This window comes from Castanea sativa, chromosome 10 (assembly GCF_040712315.1).
Source record: "Castanea sativa cultivar Marrone di Chiusa Pesio chromosome 10, ASM4071231v1".
NCBI lineage: Eukaryota > Viridiplantae > Streptophyta > Magnoliopsida > Fagales > Fagaceae > Castanea > Castanea sativa.
In genome coordinates, this window is record NC_134022.1 from 14,168,978 (window position 1) to 14,195,970 (window position 26,993).

Below are 26,993 nucleotides of genomic sequence, written 5' to 3' on the forward strand. Positions count from 1 at the left end.
GGTTCAAATCATATATTCAACAAACTTCATAAAGAAGGACTGATATTTGGATCATTTCATGATTTAGATTAAATAAAAAATAAACATCATAATCCATATTATCGTGACAGAGTTAGTGACACCTAATCAGCAATAGTGTGGAAAGTTCCAGAATCAAGACAGGGGCAGCAACATCTATTGGGCAATAGTTTTCAATGGTTCAGATCATATATCTAACAATTTTTTTTTTCTTTTTTTTTTTTAAAAACTAATTTTTGGATTCGAGTGAAAGAAAGAAAGGAGAGGTAAACAAGCAATAGAAAAATAGGCAAGTAAACGAATTTTAGATCCAAGAAAAAGTACTCCAGCAAGTGTAAATGTGCTATTATTTCATAACCACGATAAGCATGCAAAGCTCAAAATTTCAGCAGCCCGCTTACATAACTGACTCGAATCAACAAAGGAAGAGGTGTTGTGCTCTTATCATTTATTAAATGTACTGCTTTCTTTGTTTCATTTTTTTTTTTCTAGGAAATTTTGTTTCTTACAGTGAAATTTTGAATTATTAGAACATACAACACATAAACTACAATGTCATCACCAGGAATCCAAGCTGCCTATGATATTAGGAGAAGTTTTTGTTGGGTTTACTTATGATACTCACACCTTGCTGACTATAAAATCTGTGTCACTTGTTTCCCATATGGTGGTTCCATCACAAGTGCAAATGCTTTTGTAGTTCTCACCAACCCCAGCACTTCTAGCAATTACTGAAGCTGTCACACCTGGATCTGATTTTTCTTCAGTTCCATATACCACTATAGAACGCCCAATAAGATCAGCAATCCTAAGCTTCTCTTTCATGCCTGAGAAGAAGGCCGCACCTTTTTCATCAACATCTAATGTTCCCAGGTCACCAAGTGGCTGAAAAGAATAAGTTATTTTAATTAGAATTTCTATCATAATATGATTGGAGAGAGAGAGAGAGAGAGTCTTCTTTATTATGTTGGACATTAGGTTTTATTGCATTTGGAGAGTTGATGATGCAGAATTTTATTCCATTTGGTGAGTAGTTGGGGGTTTAGATTTCATTGCATGCAATAGCTGCAGGTATAAAAAATGGATTTCTCTGTCACTTGGGGTAGACATTAACGTCTACCACAAGTGACAAAGAAGGTCTCATGCATGTTCCCAAATCCAAAGCAAATTCAGCAGTACACTTTAATTCAAGATTTTATTGTATATTATATTGAACTCCGCAGGGGAGCACTAGATGTAAGTTCTCAAATCCTAAGAAAATTTGGCAGTACACTTGTATTCTAGTCTAACTGATTGCTTTACCTCCATAGTGCCACAGAAGAGCTAAAAAAACAAAGGGGGATAAGATGATTTGTTGTAGTGTTTAGTATAGGTGACAAATTACCACTTCCGAAAAGCTTAGGGGTAAATTGAATGGGCCCAAATTTACCCTTTATAAGTGGAGCCTAATACATGGGATTTTGAACTTATTAAATGGGAGGTATAGTGGAGATAGGATTCAAACTCAAACCACCTGCCATAATACCATGATAAAGTACAACTTGTCCTCAAACCTTAAACCATTAAAGGTGAATCTAATTATTTAACCATTATTCTAACAACAGGGAAAGCTATCACAGTATAAGCTTAAAATCAAACAATTTATAAATCTACATTCCATACCTATAATTCTTTACCAGCATGAACTAGGACTGATTAGTATGTTTTACCAAAGATAAGGGTGAATTTAACCATAAAAGGGGGTAGCTATTTTAAGGCCAGACACACCCTATGAAATAGCATCACAAGCAATGAAATTAAAATATACATTCTGATTTTCATATAGTATTTACAAATCTACAATGACTCCATATACCCCCCCCCCCCCACATACTAAATGATTCCATACATCTTATTTCTGAACAATAACATATTCATTATAAGACATAACACTTCTGCAGAAATTAGTGGGTTAACATAAATACAAAATTCATATTAATCCATCATCACTTGCAGAAAAATAAGTGAGCCCTATATATTGTATGTCTAGGCCATTGAGCTATATGTTCACTAACAAAGGAATATTATCTTTTAAACCCAACACAATCTGAGTCATTTTATAGTCGGGAAAGTTAGACTACTACTTACTATCACATGGTCATTTATCACATAAATTTTGGAGAAGGAGTGAAGCAAACCTTTTCTGCACTTCCTCCCTTTATTGGATTGAATACTTTGCCAGTGCTGGCCGCAGCTCTTGTCAGATCTCCAAATTCATTAATAGACCAACCATGTTTTCCAGGAGACAACCCACTAAAGCTGGCTTCAATCCTAGCCAATTCCATATTTACTTGAGCCAAGCGAACCACGCCAAAAACCTCAGGACCTTTGAATTCAGCCACAGCAGCAGAAATTAGAAAATCTGCAGAGCAAGAAGAAACATTTTTCAGAAGCATTAAAAAGTTTTTGAGAAGACAACCACAAGCAAAAACAAGGAGAAATCAATGTACTATCACTTGCAAGAAATCCAGGATCATTATGCAATTGTAGGAAAACAGAAACAATTTTGCAGACAAAAAAAGAAGAAGGATTATTTGCGAACTGAGAATTTAAGATAAAAGTGTCCAGTATATGATGCATTTTTAATGGTAATTGATTCCTATTGAAATTTTAAGTAAACAAGGCTGCCCTGTTCATAATGTGGGGTAGAAGGCATTTTGAAGGGGGCACAATGATTCACTACATAGTTCACATGTCCAGTCCAGGTGAATGATTAACAAAACCAACAATGACACACCAAGCAATAGTATTCATATACAGAAGCCAATAGACTTCACTGCACACACCCCCCCCCCCCCCCAAACCCACCAAAAATAAATAAACATATAAAACCTCAACAAAGATTTGTGCAAGCAACCTTCTGGGATCCCTTGCCCAATTAATCGAGCTTTTCGACCTGTCTGCTCTAGAGCTTCACTCATGGTCTTCACAGACGTTGAACCAAGAATCCTCACCACTTGATTGCTTAAGTCCGCCTCAACATTTTTTATCCCTAAAATCAATTCACCAGAATATCAAAGAACATACCATAACTTAAGCCGGAATAAGGCAAAAAAATGAATAAATAAATAAATAAAAATAACCTTCCAGAACAATTAAACATTAGCTCAAATCACCTACCATGAACAGTTTGTAATTTATTCTTGACAGCTTTGACACAACCCTCACAATTCATATCCACCATGAACTCGGTCTGATACCAAACCAATACCCAAGTTTAAAATTTCCAACACATAATCCAACAAAATTACCTAATTTCTATCACCAACATGCGTTTTCATATAATATAATAAGTCTAGTAGCAAACTCAAAATCTTGATACAGATGAGCAAAACCCTATATTAATAATCATCTCAATCTCAATAAATTCACAAATAACAGGACCAAGATAGGACTTAATCAAATAATAATAATAATGATCATGATCATGACGACGATTAATATTGAAATACAAAACTAACCAGTAGTTCTGGCAAGTCAGCATCACCCTGCGATTCAAAAATTGGGCGAGTTTAAAAATTTAATAAAGACCCATTAATATTGAAGTAAAAGAAGAAATGGGTTGCAGAGAAAATCGAACCTGAGAGGTGGGTTTGTGAACAGATGTGGCAGCGTCCATGTGAAGGGCTGAGGGCGTGTTAGCGAAATTCTTGACGAGGCCAAAGCGAGTTGGGGAAGGATTGGGTGTGGAGTTGAGGAATGAGAGGTTTTGGGTTTTGGGGAACTGAGAAGATTGAGAGGAAGAGAGAGAGCAGAAGGCAAAGGCAGCGGGGAGAGCAGAGACTGCTATGGCAGTGGATGTTGTGGCCACTGACCTCAGAAATGCCATTATATTCTTTTATGCTAACCAGCAGTAATAAGCCCTTCGTTATCGTTTGATTCAGTTGTGTTCCTGTTTTTGTCAGTCGGTTTTGCCACTTTTGTGCTGTCAATACATATTTGTAACATTTTAGTTTTTTTTTTTTTAATACATAAAAATTCTAATTTACAAAATTTAAGAACAATATCTTAGATGTTGTTCCATAAATTTTTCACTTAAGATCGAGGTATGTGAGTATTTAATTAAAAAATACACTTTAAACTCATGAGAAAAATCTACATGGCAAAATCTTAAAAGGGGAACCTAAAGATCAGCACATAATCCCGCCTACACCAAAAACTAATTGGTGTCTTGGTCTAATGATAAAGAGCTATCATCAGGAGCAGACGCTATAAGTTGAAACTCTCTCAAAAAAAAAAAAAAAATAGCACATAAATACTATACCTAAGTTTTGCCTATCTAAATATATATGTGTATGAAATTCTCTTCTAGAGACTTAAATCCCGACCCTTACTCCCCACACCCCCACAAGCACTTATACTTATAGAGGGTGCGATGGTCAACATTTTAGTTTTGACTTTCCTTTATTTCATTCTAAAATATTTTCAATATTTTACCGAATTTAATTTATTGTAAAATTTCATTAAATCCAAAAAAAAAAAATTCATTGATTTTAATATCATTTGTAAAATTTTATAAAACATGGTAAAATATTTTATAAAAATATATAGTGGTTTTCCCCCATTTAGTTGTTTGGTTGCCGGTTTGGAGGTTGGTGCCAATGGTTTAGTTGCCATAGTTAATGGTCCGATCATCAGCTCCAACCACCAAACCACTACCTCTAATGATTACACCACCAATTTTGATAATTTAAACTTGAAAAATTTTAATGTCACACAAAAAACATTAAAATATTTTCAAATGTAAATATTTTACAACAAAATAAATGGATTATAAAAGGTTAAAATCTAATTACTGAAGATGATGATAAAAGTAAGTGACGGACACGTCTGAACCAACAGGACGACATTGGGCCAGTTGGCTGGTAAAGGACGGGTTCAAGGTGTACGGATACCTAATGGACGGATATAGAAGCCACGTGGCATTTATCTGGTTTACCTAGTCTACAAGGACTCATAAATGGAAATAACTTGTGTCTCACGAGTACCTCTAAAAGTCCAAATACAAGCAGAACTCTAATTGAGAAGGACTCCGTAATATACGCCATTGATGATGATCTTCCCTAGAAGGAAAAGATCTCTAAGAAATACAAAAGACCCAAGAGGTGGTACTCTCCTAGAAGGAAAGAATCTCTTGGCCAAGGCACGATGTCAACCCTACGCTACTATAAATATCTCAAAACTCTCACAAATCAAGGTACACATAATTCATTCCAGTTTTGGCACTCTAGGGTTGTGAAAAGTTCTAACTTGATCTTCCGAGGGTTTTTTGGCCGGCACCACACCGGTGCTCTCTGTTAAGTCTTCTCTTTTTGTGTTGTACAGGTGTTGTTTCGAGTACGTGAGGACCGCGCGACTAATTAGTGAATTTTCGTCATCATCAATTACTAATTAAAAAAAATTCAAAATTATACTAGTTAAGTTTGAGTAAATTATTAATTTTCTTTCTAAAATTTATTTATATATATTTTTCATTTTAGTATTTGGTTCTTAAACTTTAACGTCTCTATTAAATTAGTCCTTCCCCGTTGCCATTTATAAAATTGTTATTAAGTCCAATAAAACTACATTGCAACATATATGTAAATATTGTCAATTTCGTAAAATATAGGACCAACTTGACAAAATGTCAAAGTTAATGGACTAAGATGACAATTACTAAACTTTAAAGACAAAAATGACTATTTACCCAAATTTGAAGGGTGTACTTTGTATTTTAGCTAAATTTGATTTATTTTTCTCCTTTTTGATGGGTTTAAAAAAAAGCCATATTTTAATTCTTTCATCTTTTAAAAAGGAAAGTAAGTTTTCAAAGGTATAAATTTTATATTAAAAAAAATCAAAATAAGAACAAACAAAAAGAATGTAAACTATTAAATGTATAAATAATTGGGAACAATTTTTTGAAAGTGAAACCATCTCATTCAAATATTCAGAGAAATACAATCCAAATACAATGCTTCAATAGTTGGAGGTGGTGATTCTTCTAGCCATATAATTTCAGATTCTAATTGGTTCGCAAAGTGGGCTAAAGAGTAAGCCACTGCATTGGCACTTCGCCTGATGCAGCTAACAGTCAAGCTTCTAAAACTCATGGCTAAGGTGCGGATATCATCATAAATGTGACCTAACCTGGACCTGTTAACCCATAGGGACAAGAGCGACTTCATAACTGTAGCATTATCACCTTCAAGCACAATCTCCCTAAACCCAGCATCGAAAGCGAACTCAAGGGCTTTCCGACACGCTAACACCTCGCCCTCCTCGCTGCTAGCTACGTAGGGGCCTCTTGCTGATAAGCCTGCCATGACCTCACCCATCCCATTTCTGATAATAGCACCAAAACCAAAGGAAGATGTATTGAAGAATATCGCTGCATCAAAGTTTATCTTAAAAGCCGAGCCAGACGGTGGACTCCATGTATGCGCAAGAGCCGTTGATGTTGGAATAGCAAGTCGACATTACGCCTCTCTATACTCATCCCAGTACTCTCGTGCCCGTTTATTCAAGCGGCCTGGTTCTTGTATTTTACCACCATGCATAATCAAGTTCCTTGGTTCCATGTTAACCAACACTACACCCAAAATATTTCCCATTCTTCCTCGGACAACCTGAGCATCAACTCTTCAACCAGCATTGATCAGTTATTCCCTTCTACAAACGCCTCATGCTTCCTGCCCAAATGTCCTGATCTACCCCGCATTCCCATAAAACATGAAGAACTGATTCAAGGGCCTGTTTACAGAGATCGCATTTGTCATCATCAATAATGCACTACAAAAAACGGGGTCTATAGCCGCGTTTCAAAAACGCGGCTATAGACACCGAAAACGCGGCTATATCCTATAGCCGCGTTTTCTAGAGCCGCGTTTGTAAACGCGGCCTAAGCGGCGCAGCAACAGACCCGCGGGGTCTGTAGCCGCGTTTTTAAAAACGCGGCTACAGACCAGACCTGAAGCCGCGTTTTTGAACCACGGCTATAGGCGTCAGGTCTATAGCCGCGTTTTTGGAAAACGCGGCTACAGACCCGCTTGAGCCGCGGTTATTAACGCGGCTACAGGCTGCAGATTATAGCCGCGTTCATAAAAAACGCGGCTATAGCCCTCTGTCAGTTCGTTTGCCAACCTTGCATAGAAACTATAGCCGCGTTTTTAAAACGCGGCTATAGCTTCTCTTTTTTTTTTTTTTTACTGCCCTCTTTTTTAGCTGTTTTTCCCCTGTTATCAGAACTGAAGAATTTTTCCCTGCTATCACAAGTTTCCAACACAACACAACCATCCAAAATAAACAAGTTCCAACACAACACAAGTTTCCAAATTCAAAGAGAAATGAAATGAGAAAAGAAAGAAGGCCAAAATACCTCAATATTTTATTCATCACTACATCTATTCTTTCTAGTACATTGAGTAATATATATATATATATATATATATATATATAAGGGCCCTTTCTAGTACTGGCAGAAAGTTAATTCTAAAAGTTGGCAATTGGATTTGTTCCAAAGCAATTACGCAGCCTTCACTTGCAATATTAACTTTTCAAGCATGAAAAGGTACTTCCATAATCTTCTTGTTTTTGGAAAATATATAAAGCTATATTAAAAATAATTCTTTCAAGTTGAGGGAACAAATAAAAGTAAGGGAAACTATTGTCTAAAAATAGTAAAAAATGACATGTCAATTATGAAAGTAATAGAGCGTACGACTTTAAATAGAATAAAATGACAAACAAGAATATTCTGATGCAGCTGCTGCTGCTGGGCCGCAGCTGATGCTGCTGCTGCTGGGGCATGCCCCATCAGCAGCAGCTGATGCAGCTGCTGCTGCTACTGCTGCTGCTGCTGCTGCTGGGGCATGCCCAGCAGCAGCAGCTGGGCATGCCCAGCTGCGGCAGCTGATGCTGCTGCTGCTGGGGCATGCCCCATCAGCAGCAGCTGATGCAGCTGATGCTGCTGCTGATGGGGCATGCCCAGCAGCAGCAGCTGGGCCTGCCCAGCAGCAGCAGCTGATGCTGCTGCTGCTGCTGATGGGGCATGCCCAGCAGCAGCAGCTGAGCTGATGCTGCTGCAGCTGGGCATGCCCAGCAGCAGCAGCTGATGCAGCTGCTGCTGCTGCTGCTGGGCAGCAGCAGCTGGGCATGCCCAGCTGCAGCAGCTGATGCTGCTGCTGCTACTGATGGGGCATGCCCAGCAGCAGCAGCTGGGCATGCCCAGCTGCGGCAGCTGATGCTGCTGCTGCTGGGGCATGCCCCATCAGCAGCAGCTGATGCAGCTGCCGCTGCTGCTGCTGGGGCATGCCCAGCAGCAGCAGCTGGGGCATGCCCAGCAGCAGCAGCTGGGGCATGCCCAGCAGCAGCAGCGGGGCATGCCCAGCAGCAGCAGCTGGGCATGCCCAGCTGCAGCAGCTGATGCTGCTGCTGCTGCTGATGGGGCATGCCCAGCAGCAGCAGCTGGGCATGCCCAGCTGCGGCAGCTGATGCTGCTGCTGCTGGGGCATGCCCCATCAGCAGCAGCTGATGCAGCAGCTGGGCATGCCCAGCTACAGCAGCTGATGCTGCTGCTGCTGGGGCATGCCCAGCTGCGGCAGCTGATGCTGCTGCTGCTGGGGCATGCCCCATCAACAGCAGCTGATGCAGCAGCTGGGCAGCAGCTGATATCAAAACCCTTACCAAGTTCTAATACCACTTGTTATGCGATAGCACTCACAAGATTCAAACCAAAACAATAAAAGACAATAAATCAAGCACACACATAGAGAACACAAGAAGTTACGTAGTTTAGCAAATTGCCTACATTCATGGGTAACAAAAAGGAGAAACTTTCACTACAAAAATAGGTAGATTTCATAAGTAGCACAAAGGCACTCTCAAGAAGCCTAAACCCAATTACATACATATAGCTCTACCTTACAGAAACAACCAAGCCTAGGGATAATCTCTCCTTTGTAATGAGGAATCCTTTTTCTACTCAAATTTTATCAATCATGACTGACTTTACGGAAATTCAAGCCACACTTCGAACTATATAGACTGATCTAGCATAGACATCCCACTGCAACTAGGCATCAAGGGAATAGGTAGACATGGCAAATTATCGTCTATGTTTCCAAACCTATAGGTTTCTAAAGAGACATGTACATATTAAGCAAGAAATTGCCTTCCTAGATGGGAGCTCAAACATGATATTCATAAAGTGGAACTTTGGTCCCATTTGTGATCTTATGTTTCTCGTCTTTTGTCAAAGATCAAGCGTAGTGTTTGTTCTTCTTAGAGTTCATGGGACTTGTTGGATGATGCTTACTAAGGCATTGGGTCTGTTATCCTGGGTCTGCTATCCTAGTGTCCCAAGTGAGTTGTGAATTGTGATGTACTACTACTAAGAAAAAAATTTCAGTCCCTTTCAGTTTGAAAATTTTTTTTTCCATTCAAATGTAAGATGAAAAAGAAGGGAGGCTGGCCAAAGTGGACTTGTAGTAAATACTGCTAAGACATTGAAGCAACCACCTTGGATTGGACCGCCTCTATAGCTATATTGAAATAACTTATAAATCTAGGCATTCATCAAAACATAAATTTGGGATAGAGTTTAGGAAAGATTTCTAACCTCTGCACCTCGCCATCCACGGTCACTGCCAAGCAATGGCTGTCCCCACAAGCAATTTGCTTTATCTTTAGACCATGCAATGCTTTGATTGGCTGAGGAGTGAACAAATCACTAGAGTTTCCATGACCCAACCTCCCAAAATCACCCCTGGAAAATAGGTAATGCACACAAGCAACATGAAACTCAAACCAAAAAAAATATCAACATATATTCGCATTTATTATTAAAATAACACAATAAGTAAGAAGCCATGTTACATGAACATCCAGCCAAGAATAGAAAAACTAATAGAGTTCTGTAAATGAGTAAAACAACATAAAGAATCTTACAATATGTCATGCTGTTTCCACAATCGATGATATATGATTTTTTTTTTTCAGAATTATATATGAAAATCAGTAAGCAAGAAACGTAACTGCAAAACCATAGAATACTTATATGTTAATTCTTAGGAAATATAATAAAATAAAACAATAAATAAAAACCAATATATATACATATCTCACCACCTCCTAAAACAAATTTAACCCCATGAACATTAACAAGCATGAATCTTTAAGCATTGCCATAATTTATGAACGAAACCATTCAAAAAAGAGTCCATTCGAAGTTTCAAACCAAGAAGTGGACAATAAATTTAGCCATATTGCAATCAAGCAGGAAGCTAAGAATAATGTGATTTAAAAAGCAAAAGGCAAGTACAATTTTGCATATGACAAAATATTAGTGTTGGCAGCCAAGCATTATGCATTGCTGACACCCCCTCAGAGTTTATTGCAACAAGTGATTTATCTAAAAGGCCCAAACAAGCCCCACCCACCATGCTGACCATGGCACTGCATGGCAGCCCAGGAATGACCTACCTAATGTAAATCAGAAAGGGTTGTTTGGCCAACCTCAGGCCACTGGTGGCCCCAGAAGCCCAACTCAAGACCTACAGGTTTCCTCAAGGACTCAATTACTACCACATACCCCTCTCAAATCTTACAAGCGGGGAGGGTGAACAGAATAAATGGAAACCTTTCTGAAAAATAAAAGTTCCCTTTGACAAGAGCAGGACAAGAGACCATATTCTCTTATACCCCTTTCAACTTTTTTTTCTTTTCATCCATAATAGTACCACTATCAACCATCTGATCAACCACTTTCTTTCATGAAGAGTCAAATAAACGAAGAACATTATTAAACTAGATCTTAACTAACTTCTAAAACATGTTTAGTTTTTAAATTTAAAATCAATGCAACAATGTGGCAAAGACAACATATTTTGAGGTAAAATACCTAAATGGTGCATTAGGATAGAGGAAGTTACAAAAGAAAGATTTGGATTTCAATTTTAGGTTTAATGGCTTGAATATAGCACAAAATGCCAGATTGTTTTCTGTTGATGAAATTTATGGATGGACTTGAGCTCTGTTAATAGTGGATTTTAAATAAGTAGAATTAAGAATCTTAAGATGTCTTTTCAAATCCATAATATCACAATTGTTTTTATTTGAACAAAGTCTTCAAAACCCGCATCATCATGTGTTATATATATAGCAACCTATACTAGTGATGTTCTTCAAATCCCTTGATTTTAAATTTTCAAATCCCTTGATTTTAAATTTTCAAATCCAAACGCAATCAAAGTGAATTTCAAAAGACCAAATTGAAAGAAGATAAACAGACCATCCCCAACTATATACTTCCACATGTGACAGAGAATATGCAGTTGTATGATCAGCTCCACATGTAACAGATACTATTTCATGGTCATCCAATGAACTCAATTGAGTAGGTAAAAGTCTATCATGAGCATCGCCATGGCCTGGCATCCATCCTCTCCTCGTCCCCAAGAACAAACAATGTTTCCAGCTTTGTATAATATTAACATAAGCACAAGAAACAAACGCGTGAAATTTATAACATAGGTATGAGAATGAAGCTGAACATGTTTCCGAGAAGAATGGCATCAACTGAATATATACACGAAGGACTAGAAGCCAACAAAAGAGCCATCCATTAAATAAAAGAATAAAGGAAGGTAGTCCTATATATATATATACATCTATGAAGGAAGATAGTCACATTAGAAATTATGGGCACACAAGTCATTCACAGAAGTAACAGTCAAGCCAGAAAGTTTGAAGATCAACAAAACAAACATGGCATCACAAAATATTTCATTGCAGAAAAGAAAATACTGCCAAGCAAATTGCTTGGCAGCAGTAGTAGTTTATTTTTCTCCTTCAATAAAGGTGTAAATAGCTCTAATTAACTGGGAAATAAAGTTTGATTACCAGAGGTCCTAAAACAAGGTGCTTGATAAGAAAGATGGCATCACCTTGATAGGAGACGGCAAATATTCCACTATTATAGATTTAGATTTATGAACTCTATTTTAATTGATTCCAACTTATGCTTTTAATTTATAATTTCAAATTTACACCTTTACTGAAAAATTATGTGTTGTATGCTAATGAACAGCGCTAATGAACAGCACCAAAGAACCTTCTTTCCAATTAATTGTTTCATCTATAACTAACACAAAATAAAGAACCGAAACAAACACACACTATCAACTAAAGAACCGAAACAAACAAACAAAGTTAGATCAAATACACCCAATCAACAAACAAATTTCAAAACCCAATCAACTAAAGAACCAAATGGGTCATCATTAAATCTCCAAACCCTCAAAAACTCAAAACGATCTAAAAAAAAAAAAAAAAAAAATTCAAATGCGTACCTGGTGGTTTTTTGTAGCAAATCAGTCTTGCTTGGTGCGTTTTTTATCAAATGAGTACCTTCAAAAACACTTTCTCAGATCAGAAAGTATCATAACTAAATTTTAAAAAAAAATTACAGATCGAAAAAACGAAGAGCAGAAGAGGAAGAAGAAGAAGAGGAAGAAGAAGAAGAAGAGGAAGACTTACCACAGAGAGATCGGTAGCACCACGGAGAGGCAGAGCAGAGAAGAGATGAGCTGAGATGAGACGGTGCTTCGGTAATCTAAGGAAGGAGTCGATGGAGGCTAGGAGTGGGTGCAGATGATTTAGGGATGATTTAGGTTTTTTTTATTTTTTTTTATTTATACTAAATGTTGAAGCTGCGTTTGATTAAACGCAGCTTCAACATTTAGGAGCTGCGTTTAATGAAACGCAGCTTCAACATGTCTGGAGCTGCGTTTCTTAAACGCGGCTCCAGAAATAATGAGGAAAAAAAAAAAAAAAAAACCCTGGAGCCGCGTTTCTAAAAACGCGGCTAAAATCCTACCAGCCAAACGCAGCCTCAACACTAAAGAACGCGGCTTCAGTACGGGTCTATAGCCGCGTTTAGTAAACGCGGCTATACATGTTTCCTGGAGCTGCGTTTTACATGAACGCGGTTCAAAACGGGGTCTGTAGCTGCGTTTTATAAAAACGCGGCTAAAAAACGCGGCCCAAAAGCGCGTTTTTTGTAGTGATGCCTCGACGAACTAAATTTTCTTTCGTTGGCAAAGCATTCTGACAAGCTCTCCACCCAAATGCTTTTATTTTGTTTGGCATATTTGTTTTCCATAAACTTCTCCAGACCGAGCTTCCCTGTGCTGTCCTTGAGCTCTCTCCCAAACCATTGTACTATTTTGAAATCATCCTAGCAACGTGGTAGCCCGACTTCACAGAGTATTCTCCATCCTTTGTATGAAGCCAAAACATTACATCCACTGCCCGTCGACGACTCAATGGGATGCGCATGATAGACTCAGCATCCTCCATGTGAAACTTTGACTCAATAACCTCACGATCCCATGACTTGAGCCTCCAATCAATGAGATCAACAACACGCCACTCCCATTCTTCCTCTACTGGTGGGTGGAGAACCATATTTGTGGGGTTGATTCAAGATCCATCTATCCTTGGTAACTCGTATAGAGGAACCGTCTCCCACCCTCCAACAACATCTTTTTTTTTTTTTTTTTTTAAAGATTGGCTGGGCTGCCATTAAACTTTTCCAAACGTAGGAGCTGTTTGGGACATCTTTGGCATCTAAGAAGCTGCCTCTTGGAAAGTACCTTGCCTTGAAGCATCCATTCAAAAGTGACCCTTATTCTTGAATCAGTCTCCACCCTTGCTTAGCCAACATTGCTAAGTTAAAGCTTCTTAGCTCTCTAAACCCCATACCTCCCTCCTTCTTAGGTTGAGACAAGATATTCCAGCTCTTCCAATGGATCTTCTTTTGATTCCCTATTTGACCCCACCAAAACCTGGCACACATTGCATTGAGTTCATCACAGAGCTTCACCAATAATTGGAAGACCCCCATCGTGTATGTAGGAATTGATTGAGCTACTGCTTTAATCAGCACCTCCTTACCTGCCCTTGATAGTAATTTCCCTTTTCATCCTTGGATCTTTCTCCAAACCCTATCGTTCCAAAAGGAGAAAGTTAAATATTTTGCCCGCCCAATCAAAGTTGGTTAGCCCAAGTACGAATCAAACATTTCCACCTCCTTTACCCCCAAAGCTGCTTTAATACTTTCTCTTTGTACCACCTCTGTATTGCTGCTAAAATAAACAGATGATTTTTCAAAATTGATACATTGCCCATATGATGTTGCTTACAATTGAATTGTATTATTAATGCATTAGACTTCCTCTTGATTAGCTGGCAAAATAGTAATGAGTCATCGGCAAATAGGAGGTGTGTAATTCGGGGAGCTCTCCTACAAATTGAAACTCCATGCAGTCTCCCTTCCTCTTTTGCTCTTGACAATAAAGCTGTGAATCCCTCTACACAAAGAAGGAACAAGTATGGCGATAAAGAGTCCCCTTGTCAAAGCCTCCTAGTTGGGATTTTATTGCCATATGCTTTACCGTTAATGCGAACTGAGAATGATGATGTGGAAACACAACTCATCAATCTCTCAATCCACACTTCCGAAAAGCCCAACTTGTGCATTATTTTCTCTAGGAAAGCCCACTCTACTCGATCATAGGTTTTGCTAATGTCCAGCTTCAAAGCAAAAGCCCCTTTTCTGCCTTTTTTCCTGTAATGCATAGTGTGGAGAGTCTTATACGCAACAAGCACATTATCAGTAATGAGGTGACCTGGTACAAAGGCACTTTGAGTTGGAGAAATCAATTTAGGGAGGATCTGATTCAACCTGTTAGCCATAACTTTAGAGATAATTTTATAGATAACGTTACATAGGCTTATGGGTCTATAATTTAACATCTTTTCAGGCGACTTATTTTTTGGAATGAGGACAATATGAGTATAATTAAGTTCATGGTTCATGTTACCAGAATTCAAAAAATCCAAAACAGCAACAATCACATCATCTCCAACAATATACCAAAAAATTTTATAAAAAAGGGCATTCATACCGTCAGGTCCAGGAGCCTTTGTTGGTCCCATTTGGAACAACGCCGCCTTTATTTCCTCTACACTATAATCTCTAGACAGGATCTCTTCCATATCAGGAGTCACCTTGTGTTGCACTGCATTTAGACATTCTTCCATCCTTTCACATGAACTTGAACTAAACAAATTCTCAAAGTAGTTCGTCGCCACATTAGCAATATCCTCCACTTCATCCACCCAAATGTTTTGTTGATTTCGAATACCATGGATCATGTTTCTCCTCTGCCTTTGTGAGGCCTTGGAGTGAAAGAATTTGGTGTTTCTATCACCATGTTTCAACCACGCAATCCAAGATCATTGAGCCCAAAAAATTTTCTATTTGAGCAGCATATCATCTAGCTTTTTGCTTGCCTCCAAGAATTCAGTTCTGTTCTCCTCCATTTGATCCACCATGCTTAATTCTTCCACCTGTTTTTGGAGTTTCTCAATTGCTGTTGCATCAAGTTGAATCTTTGAAAATCCCTAAGCTAACAATTCAGATCCACAATTCCTAATCCTTTCCTTAATATTGTTCATGCCCGAATGTGCACTCCCCTCCTTATTCCATGAATCAAGAACCATCTTCTCACAATCATCCCACATTAACCATGACTCTTCAAACTTAAAAGCTCGTGGCCCTCTATTTTGCACTCTCTTATCAGATTTGTTTTGTAACACCAGTGGGCGGTGATCCGAGGCATGGGAGAAAAGATGAGTTACTGTGCTTGCTGGAAACTTCTCCCTCCACCCATCATTAGCCACGGCTCTGTCAAGCCTTTGCTTGGTATTGGCTGCTCCTGGCCTTTTATTATTCCATGTGTATAGGTAGCTAATAAAACCCAAATTAGCTAACTTACAAGATTCCAACACCATTAGAAAATCATCCATCTGTTTGAAAGGAGGGGGAAACTTGCTCTATTTTTCCGTCAAATGTAATATGGCATTAAAATCTCCAATGCAACACCATGGTTCTTGAGCAAACGAAGACAAATGGGATAACAGAGCCTATGATTTGTGTTTTTTGCTTGCCTCAGGCCATCCATAGAAGCAGGTCAGCGTCCGTTCAAACCCATCCTCCTCCACCACTCTTGCTAGAATGTGATTATCTGTGAAGTTTATCACCTCCAAGTGCTCCTGTGACTTCCACAACAAAGCCAACCCTCCTCCTGAGTTTGGCTTCTTAACTATAAGCTTGTTTTGGAATGGTAAGTCTTTATAGTGAATATCAAAACTTTCTTTATCTAGGTGTGTCTCCATCAAAAACACACCGTGGGAGCTTGATCCTTCACCAGTTTATGAAGACTGCGAACCGTCCAAGGGTTCCCAAGCCCTTGGTAGTTCCAGGCTAACAGTCTCATTGTGCTTGGTAAGGGTGTTCCAACACCCCCGCCGTTTCAAAGTTTTGAAGATTAGGTTGTGTCTTGCTTTTCTTTTTCTCCATGTTTTCATCGTCGTCACCATTTGCGGTTTCCTGGGTACGTACACTCCTCTTTCCTAGTACAGATATAACTTCATCTTTATTATCTCCTCTCGGCCCACAATCCATCCAAATAACTCTTCCCCAAGTGGGCTTATGTTTATAGTCCAAAAGCCCAACATGGTCATCATCGCTCACGTGCCCATCATGTGGTTTGTTTAAGTTGCTTCCCATGTGAACAGAGGGTGTAATATTCATTGTTTGAGCCGATTTTGGAATTATTCCAGCTGGATTCGAAACTGAAGATAACGGTTTCTCAATCCCAATAATTGCTTCATCAATCTCTCCATCAGTTACGCAAACATTCTCCTCACTTTCCGTGTTTCCTTGTTTTACATTATCGTCGTTTAAATGACTCATCCATTCCGTCGGCGTCACCGTGTGTTTCTCACCATCGCCGCTTCATGACCACTGGGCCCTTGACTCCCTATTGCATCATTTGTTTACTTGAGGTTTGTTGGTGTTACCTTTGGAGGGGATTGAAATCGCCCCCGGTTGCCTTCAGCCAATCTCCATACTGACAGACCTCCTCTCTGCCATTCTTTCTTGATGCATAATGTTGAGCGTAGTTTTTAATATCATGCCCCATTATCCCGCAAAAATGGCAGAACATAGATAGCCTTTCATACTTAAATTGCACCCATGTATTTTGGCCATCCGAACTGCCTAGAAATGCTCCTCTACATATGGGCTTGGACGTCGGGAAAGCGACCTTGACATGCATGAAGAGGTGTTGTGTATCCTGGCTTTTTCTTTTTTCTACTTCAACTACTTCCCCCATCCGTTTTCCAATCTCCGTAGCAACTTGAGGAGAGACCATATCAAAAGGGGCTCCCCATATTTGAATCCATAAAGCCACCGACTCAAATTTCACATTGGCCGCCGTCATCCCTGGTTGCCACTGCCGTAGCATTAGTACTTGATTATCGAATGACCAGGGGCCCCCTCTAACCACCCACTCCAACTCAAACTCTGACTTGAACTTGAACTGAAATAAGTTGGGCCTAACCTCCACGATCTGAACCCCATCTTCCAAACCCCATGCTCTTCTCAACGTACTTTGAGCTGCCTTCCTATTAAAAGGTTTGCTGGTAAGAAACTTCCCAACTAGACTCTGTGAGCAACTGTTTATTTCCTCCTTTCGGCCTTCCTACGATATGGCTATCACTTCCTCCTCATCCAGCTTTAGTTTCATCTTTTCCAAACTATAGATCACTTCTTCAGCCATAAATAATGTAGCAGGAACGATCCAACAAGAGAATAAAAATAAAAAGGAAAAGACAAACCCTTAGCAGAGCTAAGGGAGAAAGTAATCTCGCTGAGTCACGAGATAGAGAGAGCTCCTATGTGAGGAGAGGTAATTGGGAACAATTAAATAGACTCAAAGACCAAAGAATGATAAATGTAAATCTAACTAAGGCTAATGTTTAATACAATATCCTTAAAATAGATGCCTCCCCTCATAATTATGTTTTAAGTCTCATAAACTTTTGTGTCTCAGTACACGATGAACATCGCAAGCAAAAGAAACACATTTTGAGTGCATGACAAAAACTTCCTCTCTCTCTCTCTCTCTCTCTCTCTCTCTCTCTCTCTCTCTCTCTCTCTCTCTCTCATAATTTTGGAATAGTTTTAGGGTTAATAATTTTATAAAGCTTTGGGCTTTATTGTAATTTTCAGGTCAAATGTAATTTCAGAGAAATTTGTTACATGATTGTCATTCTAGAAAATTTTCAAGTTCAAAATATAGTTTTGGAAAATTATTGGGGTCAAAACATAATATTTGGAAAAGTTTGATGGCATTTTCATAATTTTATGTGAAATGTTAGCTGATGCGTTTATTTATTTATTTATATAGAGGTTATAGGGCTTGGTTAAGTTCGAATTGGGCATAATCTTAGTATGAGCTGGCTTGTTTATTGGGCTTATATTTACTGGGCCGAGTCCATGTAATTTTGGTGTTGGGGATGATTATTTTCCTTTTTAAGTACACATGCATGTAGGTGGACCTAATGGGCTTTAGTATTTGTGGGTATGGATAAGGCTTGCATCCAAATTAAGCTTGAATCTACAAAATAGGATTGGACTTTTGTTAATGTGGGTATGGGTTTAAAAGTGGCCAATCCTTGCGTTTTGTTTCGAAATGGGTATACGTGCTTAGATGCAGCTTAGGCTTGTTTGGTAATGTTATTCTAGTAAAATTGTTTAAGTTTTGTGAAAATACGTGTGAGTTAAAAATTGTGTGGAAATATGTGTTGTGGTGTTTAAACATCAATTTTCATTGTTTAAGTGCCTGTTTGTTTCCACTTTTGTAGCCCCAAAACGGGCTTTTTGAAAAAGCAAACACTGTTACAGTGTTTGGTGAGTTAAAAAAGTTGGCTTTGATAGGAAGCTGCATTTTCCATTCCTTCATAAAATGCGCATAATATTTATGCGTCTCTTCGGACCAAATTAGAAAAGTGAGTGTGCGTTGATGAATGTATCCGTTGGACATATGTGCACTTACCAAATTGCCCTTCAGAGCCTCTCATCTCTCTGCTCTGCCCTCTGCCCTCTCAATAACAAATTTCCAAATCCAAACACAAAAAAAATCTATAACAAATTCCCAAATCAGCTAAGGAAAAAAAAAAATCAATCCCTTGCAAATTAGGATTCCTAAAAATGCAAAACAAAAAAAATCAGAATATAGCAAAATCTTTCAAATGGAGTTTGTACCCATCTTGCGGTGGATGGATTCTGGAGGTTTGGAGAAGAAGTTGAAGAGTCTCTCCAAGAGGATGGATGAGTTCTTGCGGTAGCTCTGTGGACGGATGACTTCTTGCAAAGAGAAAAGGGGGGGGGGGGAAAGAGGAAGAAGGAACGTTCTGGAGTTTGGAGGAGAGGGAGGAAAAAAAAAAAAGAGGAAGAAGGAACGTTCTGGACTTTGGAGGAGGGGGAGAAAAAAAAACAAAAAAAAAAAAGAGGAAGAAGGAACGTTCTGGAGTTGGAGGAGGGGGAGGAAAAAAAAAAAAAAAAAAAAATAGGAAGAAGGAATGTTCTGGACTTTGGAGGAGGGGGAGAAAAAAAAAACAAAAACAAAAAAAAAGAGGAAGAAGGAATGTTCTACAGTTGGAGGAGTGGTAGGGAAAAAAAGAGGAAAGAAGGATAAAAAGAAAAGAGGAAGGGTACGTGGGTGGAGGAGAAAAAAATAGGGGGGAAAAAAAAGAGAAAGAAATGCGGTACGTGGAGGTTAAAAAAAGAGGGAAAAAAAAGGAGAAAAAAAAATGTTATCACAATATTTTTACAGTAAATTTTAAGTGGTAGGTTATTATTAGCTAATATTGATGAGAAAAAAATAATTTTTTTAGAAAGAGAAAAAATAAATTTTAATAGTACATTCAAATTAAAATTAATATCAATTTTTATCACAATATTTTCACAGTACTTTTACAATAAATCTTAAGTGGTAGGTTATTATTAGCTAATATTTGTGAGAAAAAAATAATTTTTTTAGAAAGACAAAAAAAAAAATTGTAATAGTACGTTCAAATTAAAATCACTATCAATTATCACAATATTTTCACAATACTTTCACAATAAATCTTAAGTGGTAGGTTATTATTAGCTAATATTGGTGAGAAAAAAATAATTTCACAATATTAATTTAAGTATGAAATAAACTCCTTTATATATACTTTGTCCTTTTTGGTAATTTACCACTCAAACCACAACTTTTATAAGTGCTAGCCAAACACTCAGTTTTTTCAAAAAACACTTTTTAACAATTTTTACCAAACATTCAGTTTTTTCAAAAAACACTTTTTTTATACTGCACTTTTTAAAAACCCCATTTTTTCAAAAAACCTAGTTTTAAAAAGCTAAAACAAACTCACCCTAAATACTATTACCAAATGGATTTCATCCAACTTAAAAGTCACTTTTTTTTTTTTTGTAAGTTACTTAAAAGTCACATTTAGTTCAGGGCCGGCTTGAACTTTACATTTTCTAATAGAAACTAGGAAGGATCAAGGAAGAAGATTTACTGGGAAAGGCAGCTCCAGTTACTCTCTGTATCACAAAATATTATCTGCCTTAACTTTGAAAATAAATGCAATTGTTTAATGTTTTTTATCCTGGAGTCAATGGCTGTTGAAGAATTTTTAAAAGAAACAAAGGAATTCGTTCAAAGTGAACAGTTTCTTTGGTAATGAAGCGTAAAGTTTTATTTATTTATAATCTTTATATATAAAGAAGTTGTGACCCATTTTTGATCAAATTATTCGTCCCACTTCTAAATTATATGATTTAACATGATGTGATAAGTTTGCTAACACAGAAAAAATCGCCTAAAATTTCACTCTCACATAAACTTGCCACTCATGTCACTTGAACCCATCATAACACAAACCCATTATAACACAAACGTAAGAGATGGTTTGTGAATTTTTTTGAGAAAATTTTGATGTCTAGAATTAATAAACATGGTGGCTATTGGCAGAAATGATTTCTCAAATTCACACATTTGAAGGGGTGTTTGGGCATGAAAGTGACTTCTACCAATAAAAATGTAACTTATATTTGTGAAAATAAATGAATAAATGACTTTGACCGAATGGACCAAAATCTAACAAGTTCTCATCAAAAGAAAAAAAAAATCTAACAAGTCATATTTATATCTGAGGCAATTCACACATTTGAAGGGGTGTTTAGACTTGAAAATAATATTTTATTCAAAAAGTAAATCGAAAAGGCACCTTCCAATGCATGTGATGCATTTTCAAGATATGTTTTTATATGGAAAAAGTATAAGATCACAAATTTTTTCACAACTTTTAGTCACATTTGTGACATGGCAGAATGTGATTGGTAAAGAAAAAATAGTGAGTCCATATATAAATGATTATTAACCATTCACTATTTGTCACATCAGAATTGTGGCAAAAAAGTTGTGAATTTATTTGTGGTCAAAGAAAGCTTATGGAATTTTATGAATTACAAAATAATGCTATCAAATCTATATATATATACATATATATATATATATATATATATATATATATATACACCAAAAGGGGGTAAGTTACAAATAAGAGGGAAGGCCGACTGGGGCCATATAGTTACAAAATAGAGGGCCAACTGAGGCCATCTGTTTACATTTGTGAAGACCGACTAAGGTGTTACAAAGGTAGGAGGGTGCCATCTGATTACAAGTATTGGGTTGTAAAGAGGAGGCAAAGTTGAGCTGAGCTCTGAGGTATTTTGGAACTCTTCCTAAAATTTAACCTCTGAGGTAATTGATACTACAATTTGACCTACTTCATAATGGAGTCTTGGTTGCATTGATAGACTTTTCCAAAAATTGATACTAAAATTTAACCACAGTAGACTTTTCCAAAAAAACCCTCAAAGCACTAGAAATCCACCTAGTAAACCTTAAGGCAAGAAATGAATCTATTACTAGTCAACTCTTTGGCAAAGAGGATATCCATTCCATGGATAAAAAGACTATTATGGGCACTGTCATAACTTCCTACACATTGGTTTAGTCCAGGTTGGAGTTAAACCTCTCATCAAAAAAGGGTTGAACAATTCAATCCTTATGGCCCTCAGAGATACTAGTCATATCAGATTTAACGACAGCCTCTTAGAAACCATAGAAACCAGTCTTAGCAGTGGACCAATTCATTTCAACTGTTTCCCTGATTTCACTATCCATATTCATGATGAAAATATCATCAAAGCCCTCACACTCAATATCAAGACCCATGGAACCTTCATGGTGCAGGGAACTAGTCAGATAGCCTTGATATACAGAGTTTACTACAAGTGCATGATAACGAATCTCAATGTCCAAGCACTTGATAAAAAGAAGTTGGGTGAAACAACCCTCATCCAAACCACTAACCCTAGAGCCAAAATTCAGGTCCCCAGAACCCTAAAATGGTCCAGGTCACTTTTCCCACAAATTGGACTCTAGAGAATGAGAATCATCCTCTCCAGATCCAAAACCCAACTCAGAATTCAGATCTAGATTTTGTCCAATAACTAGCTGATGGCACGGCTTGGTTGAGTTTTGACAGATCTAGGCTTAGTACCCCATTGGACTATAAGTATAGAACACCTTTAGAAGAATCAAGGTTTAGATCCCCAACAGATCTACACCAACCCTTTAGACAACCACCTATCCTCCTTAGAGATAGACATGCATCCCAGTGTAGCTCAACCAGACCTTTGGCACCATTCCCAAAGTCTAGAAGAGATTTAGGGTTAGAACTCCAGGGAGTCAATACCAGATCTCAGGTTAGCACACCTTGCTACATAGCCAAATAGGACTCAGTTGTCGATGAGGAAGACAACCGAGAACAATCCCCTCCATCCCTATCTGGGACTGATATGGAACAACCATTTCAACAAGAACCCTAGTACCCTCAAATAGATCATCAGCTCATGGTAATTAGAAAAGACTTCACCCCCTGACCTATTAGCCTTAGGAAAGGAGTTTGATTCTGAGGAAAACAGACTCAAAAGAGAAGCCTATAGAGCCAACCATACCAGAGAGCAAAAGATGGAAGTTTTGGAAGGATGGGAAGCATTCATGAAAGAGATATCTAGCAATGTCCCTTTCTTTGAATACTTTGAAAACCATTTTGAATGGCATAAATAGTCTTGTGTCATCACCAAAACTTGGACCAAAGAAGGACCCAATGGAACTAAGGAAGTTGTCTGGTCTAGTCATCAACCCCTAGAAGCCATAACCTTTAAACATCATGGAAGTGATGTAGTTGCCTCGCCTTTCAAGTTTCCCACAGTTGAAGAGAAACCAGTTAAGAAAGTGATAGAGCAAAACAACTACACCAACTAGTGTTTAAATGTCATAGGAAAACAGCTTGATAGGATAGAAGATAGGATTGAGAACAAGGTTATCCTACAGCCAGGAAGCCCTAGCAAGCCTAACCAAACCCTAGAAAAGCCTTTAGTCAAGCTTCCCACTACAAGGCATACAAGCCTCAAACCTAAGGACAAAACAGCTTTAGAAATTGTCACCCAGAAGCTAGAAGAACTAGTGAAGAAGGAACCAGTCACCCCTTCACCAGTTTCAACTAGTAATCCCTAGGCTAATGTCTTAAGCACAACCTCTAGGAGCCCAACAGCCTTAGAGATTGTTACCTAAAAGCTTGAGGAACTAGCGAAGATGAAACCAGTCACTCCTTCACCTAGAAAAGCCCCACAACTTAAGGTTTTAGACATCCGTACAACCTCTAGTAGTTCTAGTCAAGCCTCCCAAGAGTCTGACAAGGAAATAGAATAATTAAAAACCAGTTTCAGGATTTATAGGTAAAAAGACTTTACCATCCCAAAGTAAGTCCAACCAGTTTAACCAAGAATTGGTACCCTAGACCAACACCTCCTGACCTCCAGTTCGAGGAAAGGAATGTTAGCAACCAATTCTCAGTATCCTCTGGCAAACTCTATGAATGGAACATAGATGGTTTATCAGAACAGGAAATCCTAAATAAGATCCAGCATATGACTATGGTAGCCAATAACTACCTGGACGAAGGACGTCCCTACAAAGAAGTCATAGAGTTCATGACCTTAGGATTTACAGGAAAACTTCTACAATGGTGGAATAACTGCCAAACAGAAGAGTCTAAGGAAGACATCAAGCATGCAGTCCAAAAAGATGAGGAAGTAACCCCCATCTTTGACAGCATAGATAGAGGAATTCCTAATGGAGTCAATACCCTGATCTATACGATCATGAAACACTTCGTAGGAAAACCCAACAGCATCACATCTAGGATTTACAAACAGTTGAGTAACCTTAGATGTAAAACCTTAGGTGACTACCGGTGGTATGAAGATCATGAGTCATGCACAGAAGCGATTGTAACTCTCCATTTTGGAAGGAGAAGTTCATCGATGGCTTACCCACACTCTTTGGCCAGAAAGTCAAAGAAACCCTTTGCAGCCCCTTAGGTGTCATAGATTATGATAACCTAACCTATGGAAACATCTCTAGCACTATCAGAAGTGAAGGAATGAAGATGTGCTAAGATTTGAAAATCCAAAGCCAAGCCAACAAAAACAAAGCCAAGTACAAAGTAGGACACTTCTGTACACAGTATGGCTTACCTTCAGTTAACCCTTCCAAAAGGAAATCTAAGTACAGAGGAAAGGAATCCTCTGAGAAATCCCATAGGAAAAAGACAGCAGCCAAGTATTATCGAAAATAGAAGTACCAGACTGATGATTTCTATAAGAAAGGAAAATCCAAGAGGACAGGAAAACCCATTCCACAAGCATCAGGAAAATGCTTCAATTGTGGAAAGAGAGGTCATTTCAAGAAAGAGTGTAGAGCTAAGGCGAAATCCCTTATCAACACCCTTGTTAATGACCAAACAAGCAAGAATGAGATCTTTAAGTTGTTATAACTTGACCACTCAGATGGTGAGTCATCCAGTAGTTCTAGTGACCAAGAGATCCAACAGTTATACCAAACATCATATAAAGCCTCTAGAGCCTCCTCCAATACCTCTAGTGGCACAGATGCACCCATACCATGCAAAGATAGTTGTTGTAGGAACAAAACTATCAATGTCCTTTCTAAGCAAGAAAAGCTTCTTCTAGACCTTATAGAGGCTATAGAAGACCCAATCATCAAAACTCAAAAGCTTAGCCAATTCCACCAAACCTTAGTAAAGGAAACCAGTAAACCTGAACTAAGGATCCAGCAACCCAAAGTAGATTTAGAAAAGATCTACACTAGGTTTACCAAGTCCAAGAAGGAAGTTACGGTCAACGACCTTCAAAAAGAAGCCAAGGAGACCAAATCAGAAATTAGAACCCTAAAGCAAGAACTAACCATTCTTAGGGTTGATCACAATCTCCTTAACCAAAGAGTTCAACAGTTGGAACATACTTCTCATCAAGACAATGAGGAAGGTCCCTCATTTCAGAACCCTTCTGATGATGAAGTAGATGAATCTGTTAACCCTATAGCAAACATGGTCCAAGAACCATCCAGTGAGAAGTTCTTAGATACCATCAGTAGGATTAACTTCCAGAAATTGCATTCTAATGTCAGGATTGTCATCAGCAAAGATTTTGAATTTGAGGTCATAGCCTGAATAGATTCAGGTGCTGATCTCAACTGCATTCAAGAAGGAATCATTCCCTCAAAGTACTTCAAAAAGACTATGGAGAGATTGCCATCTGCAAGTGGTGGAAAAATGCAGATTGAATTCAAACTCCTAAAAGCCCATGTTTGTCAAGACAAGATATGTTTCAAGACCACCTTTGTCCTTGTCAAAAACATGACAGATAGGGTCATCTTAGGAAACCCTTTTCTGTGTCTTTTATACCCTTTCACAGTAGATAGTGAAGGCCTCACTACCCATCCATTTGGCCAGAAGGTCAAATTATAGTATCAATTACCTCAGAGGTTAAATTTTAAGAAGAGTTCCAAAATACCTCAGAGCTCAGCTCAGTTTTGCCTCCTCTTTACAACCCAATACTTGTAATCAGATGGCACCCTCCTACCTTTGTAACACTTAAGTCGGTCTTCACAACTGTAAACAGATGGCCTCAGTAGGCCCTCTATTTTGTAACTATATGGCCCCAGTCGGCCTTACCCCTTATCTGTAACTTACCCCCTTTAATGTGTGTGTGTGTGTATATATATAAAAAAAAATAGGTGAAGCAAAGAGAAACTCAAATTGCAATTCTAAATTAGAATCCTAATTTTGTGCCATGTGTCAAGATTCATGTGGCTCCATCTGTCTAAATTTAAGTGGGATCAATTGTAATTCCGGTGTGCTCTTTTTTTTTCTTTTTTTTTTCCACACCCTCATATTTCCAGGTTCACCTCCCCTTCTACAATAATCAAAATCCAAAATCCTTCCTCTCCTACTTAGCTAACAATGCATGTACCCAGTTACCACACCGATTCAGCCACCTTCATATACATCTCCCCTCTTCTTCAATGAATGCTATGGAATTTAAAAAGAATTTCTCGGTATCAATGATGCATGTATTTGGGTATTTCTGTATCTTATATAAGAAGAGGTTTTCCATATATTCTGATTGCACTCACAATTTTAATGGTCTTGGTTTATGCTTCCTAAGGTTTGATTACTTCTTTCTTTCATCTGCCTATACTTTCGTTCATTTTTGTGAATAATTTTTACTGTTTAATTATACAATTTTTTGTTTTCCTATCATTGATGTTGCATGCTTATTTTTTGTTTCATAACAAGTTTCAAGGAAACTCAAAATTTTAATGGTCCTGGTTTATGGTCAACAAAACGCATTCCAACCATTCCTAAGATTTGATTACTCCTTTCTTTCATCTGCCTATTGTTTCCGTCCTTTTTGTGAATAATTTTTATTCTTTAATTATAAAAGTTTTTTTGTTTGCCTTTGATTGATGTTACATGTTTATTTCCTGTTTCATAACAAGTTGCAAGGAAACTAGAGAATTGTTTGAATTGCGAATGAGAGTTCGGATAAT

The 26,993-nt window shown here is 38.0% G+C and overlaps 2 protein-coding genes across 3 annotated transcripts; both read right to left on the reverse strand.

Annotated features, from left to right (window-relative positions):
* Window positions 1-433: 433 nt before the first annotated feature.
* LOC142613589 (copper chaperone for superoxide dismutase, chloroplastic/cytosolic) lies at window positions 434-3,964 on the reverse strand. 2 transcript variants are annotated; one of them, XM_075785996.1, is made up of 6 exons: window positions 3,638-3,964; window positions 3,519-3,545; window positions 3,178-3,250; window positions 2,915-3,049; window positions 2,196-2,419; window positions 434-903 (listed from the first exon to the last, which is right to left on the reverse strand). In XM_075785996.1, exons 1-6 carry the CDS (start codon window positions 3,884-3,886, stop codon window positions 640-642), a joined length of 972 nt encoding a protein of 323 aa, XP_075642111.1. In that variant the 5' UTR covers window positions 3,887-3,964; the 3' UTR covers window positions 434-639. The 2 variants fall into 2 exon arrangements, with proteins under 2 accessions (XP_075642111.1, XP_075642112.1); XM_075785997.1 differs by lacking the exon at window positions 3,178-3,250 and having other exon boundaries at window positions 3,638-3,748.
* Window positions 3,965-16,964: 13,000 nt separating this feature from the next.
* Window positions 16,965-17,729, reverse strand: LOC142612078 (uncharacterized protein At4g02000-like). The gene is made up of 2 exons (XM_075784209.1): window positions 17,656-17,729; window positions 16,965-17,574 (listed from the first exon to the last, which is right to left on the reverse strand). The coding sequence occupies exons 1-2, from the start codon at window positions 17,727-17,729 to the stop codon at window positions 16,965-16,967; spliced, it is 684 nt and encodes a 227-aa protein (XP_075640324.1).
* Window positions 17,730-26,993: the final 9,264 nt, after the last annotated feature.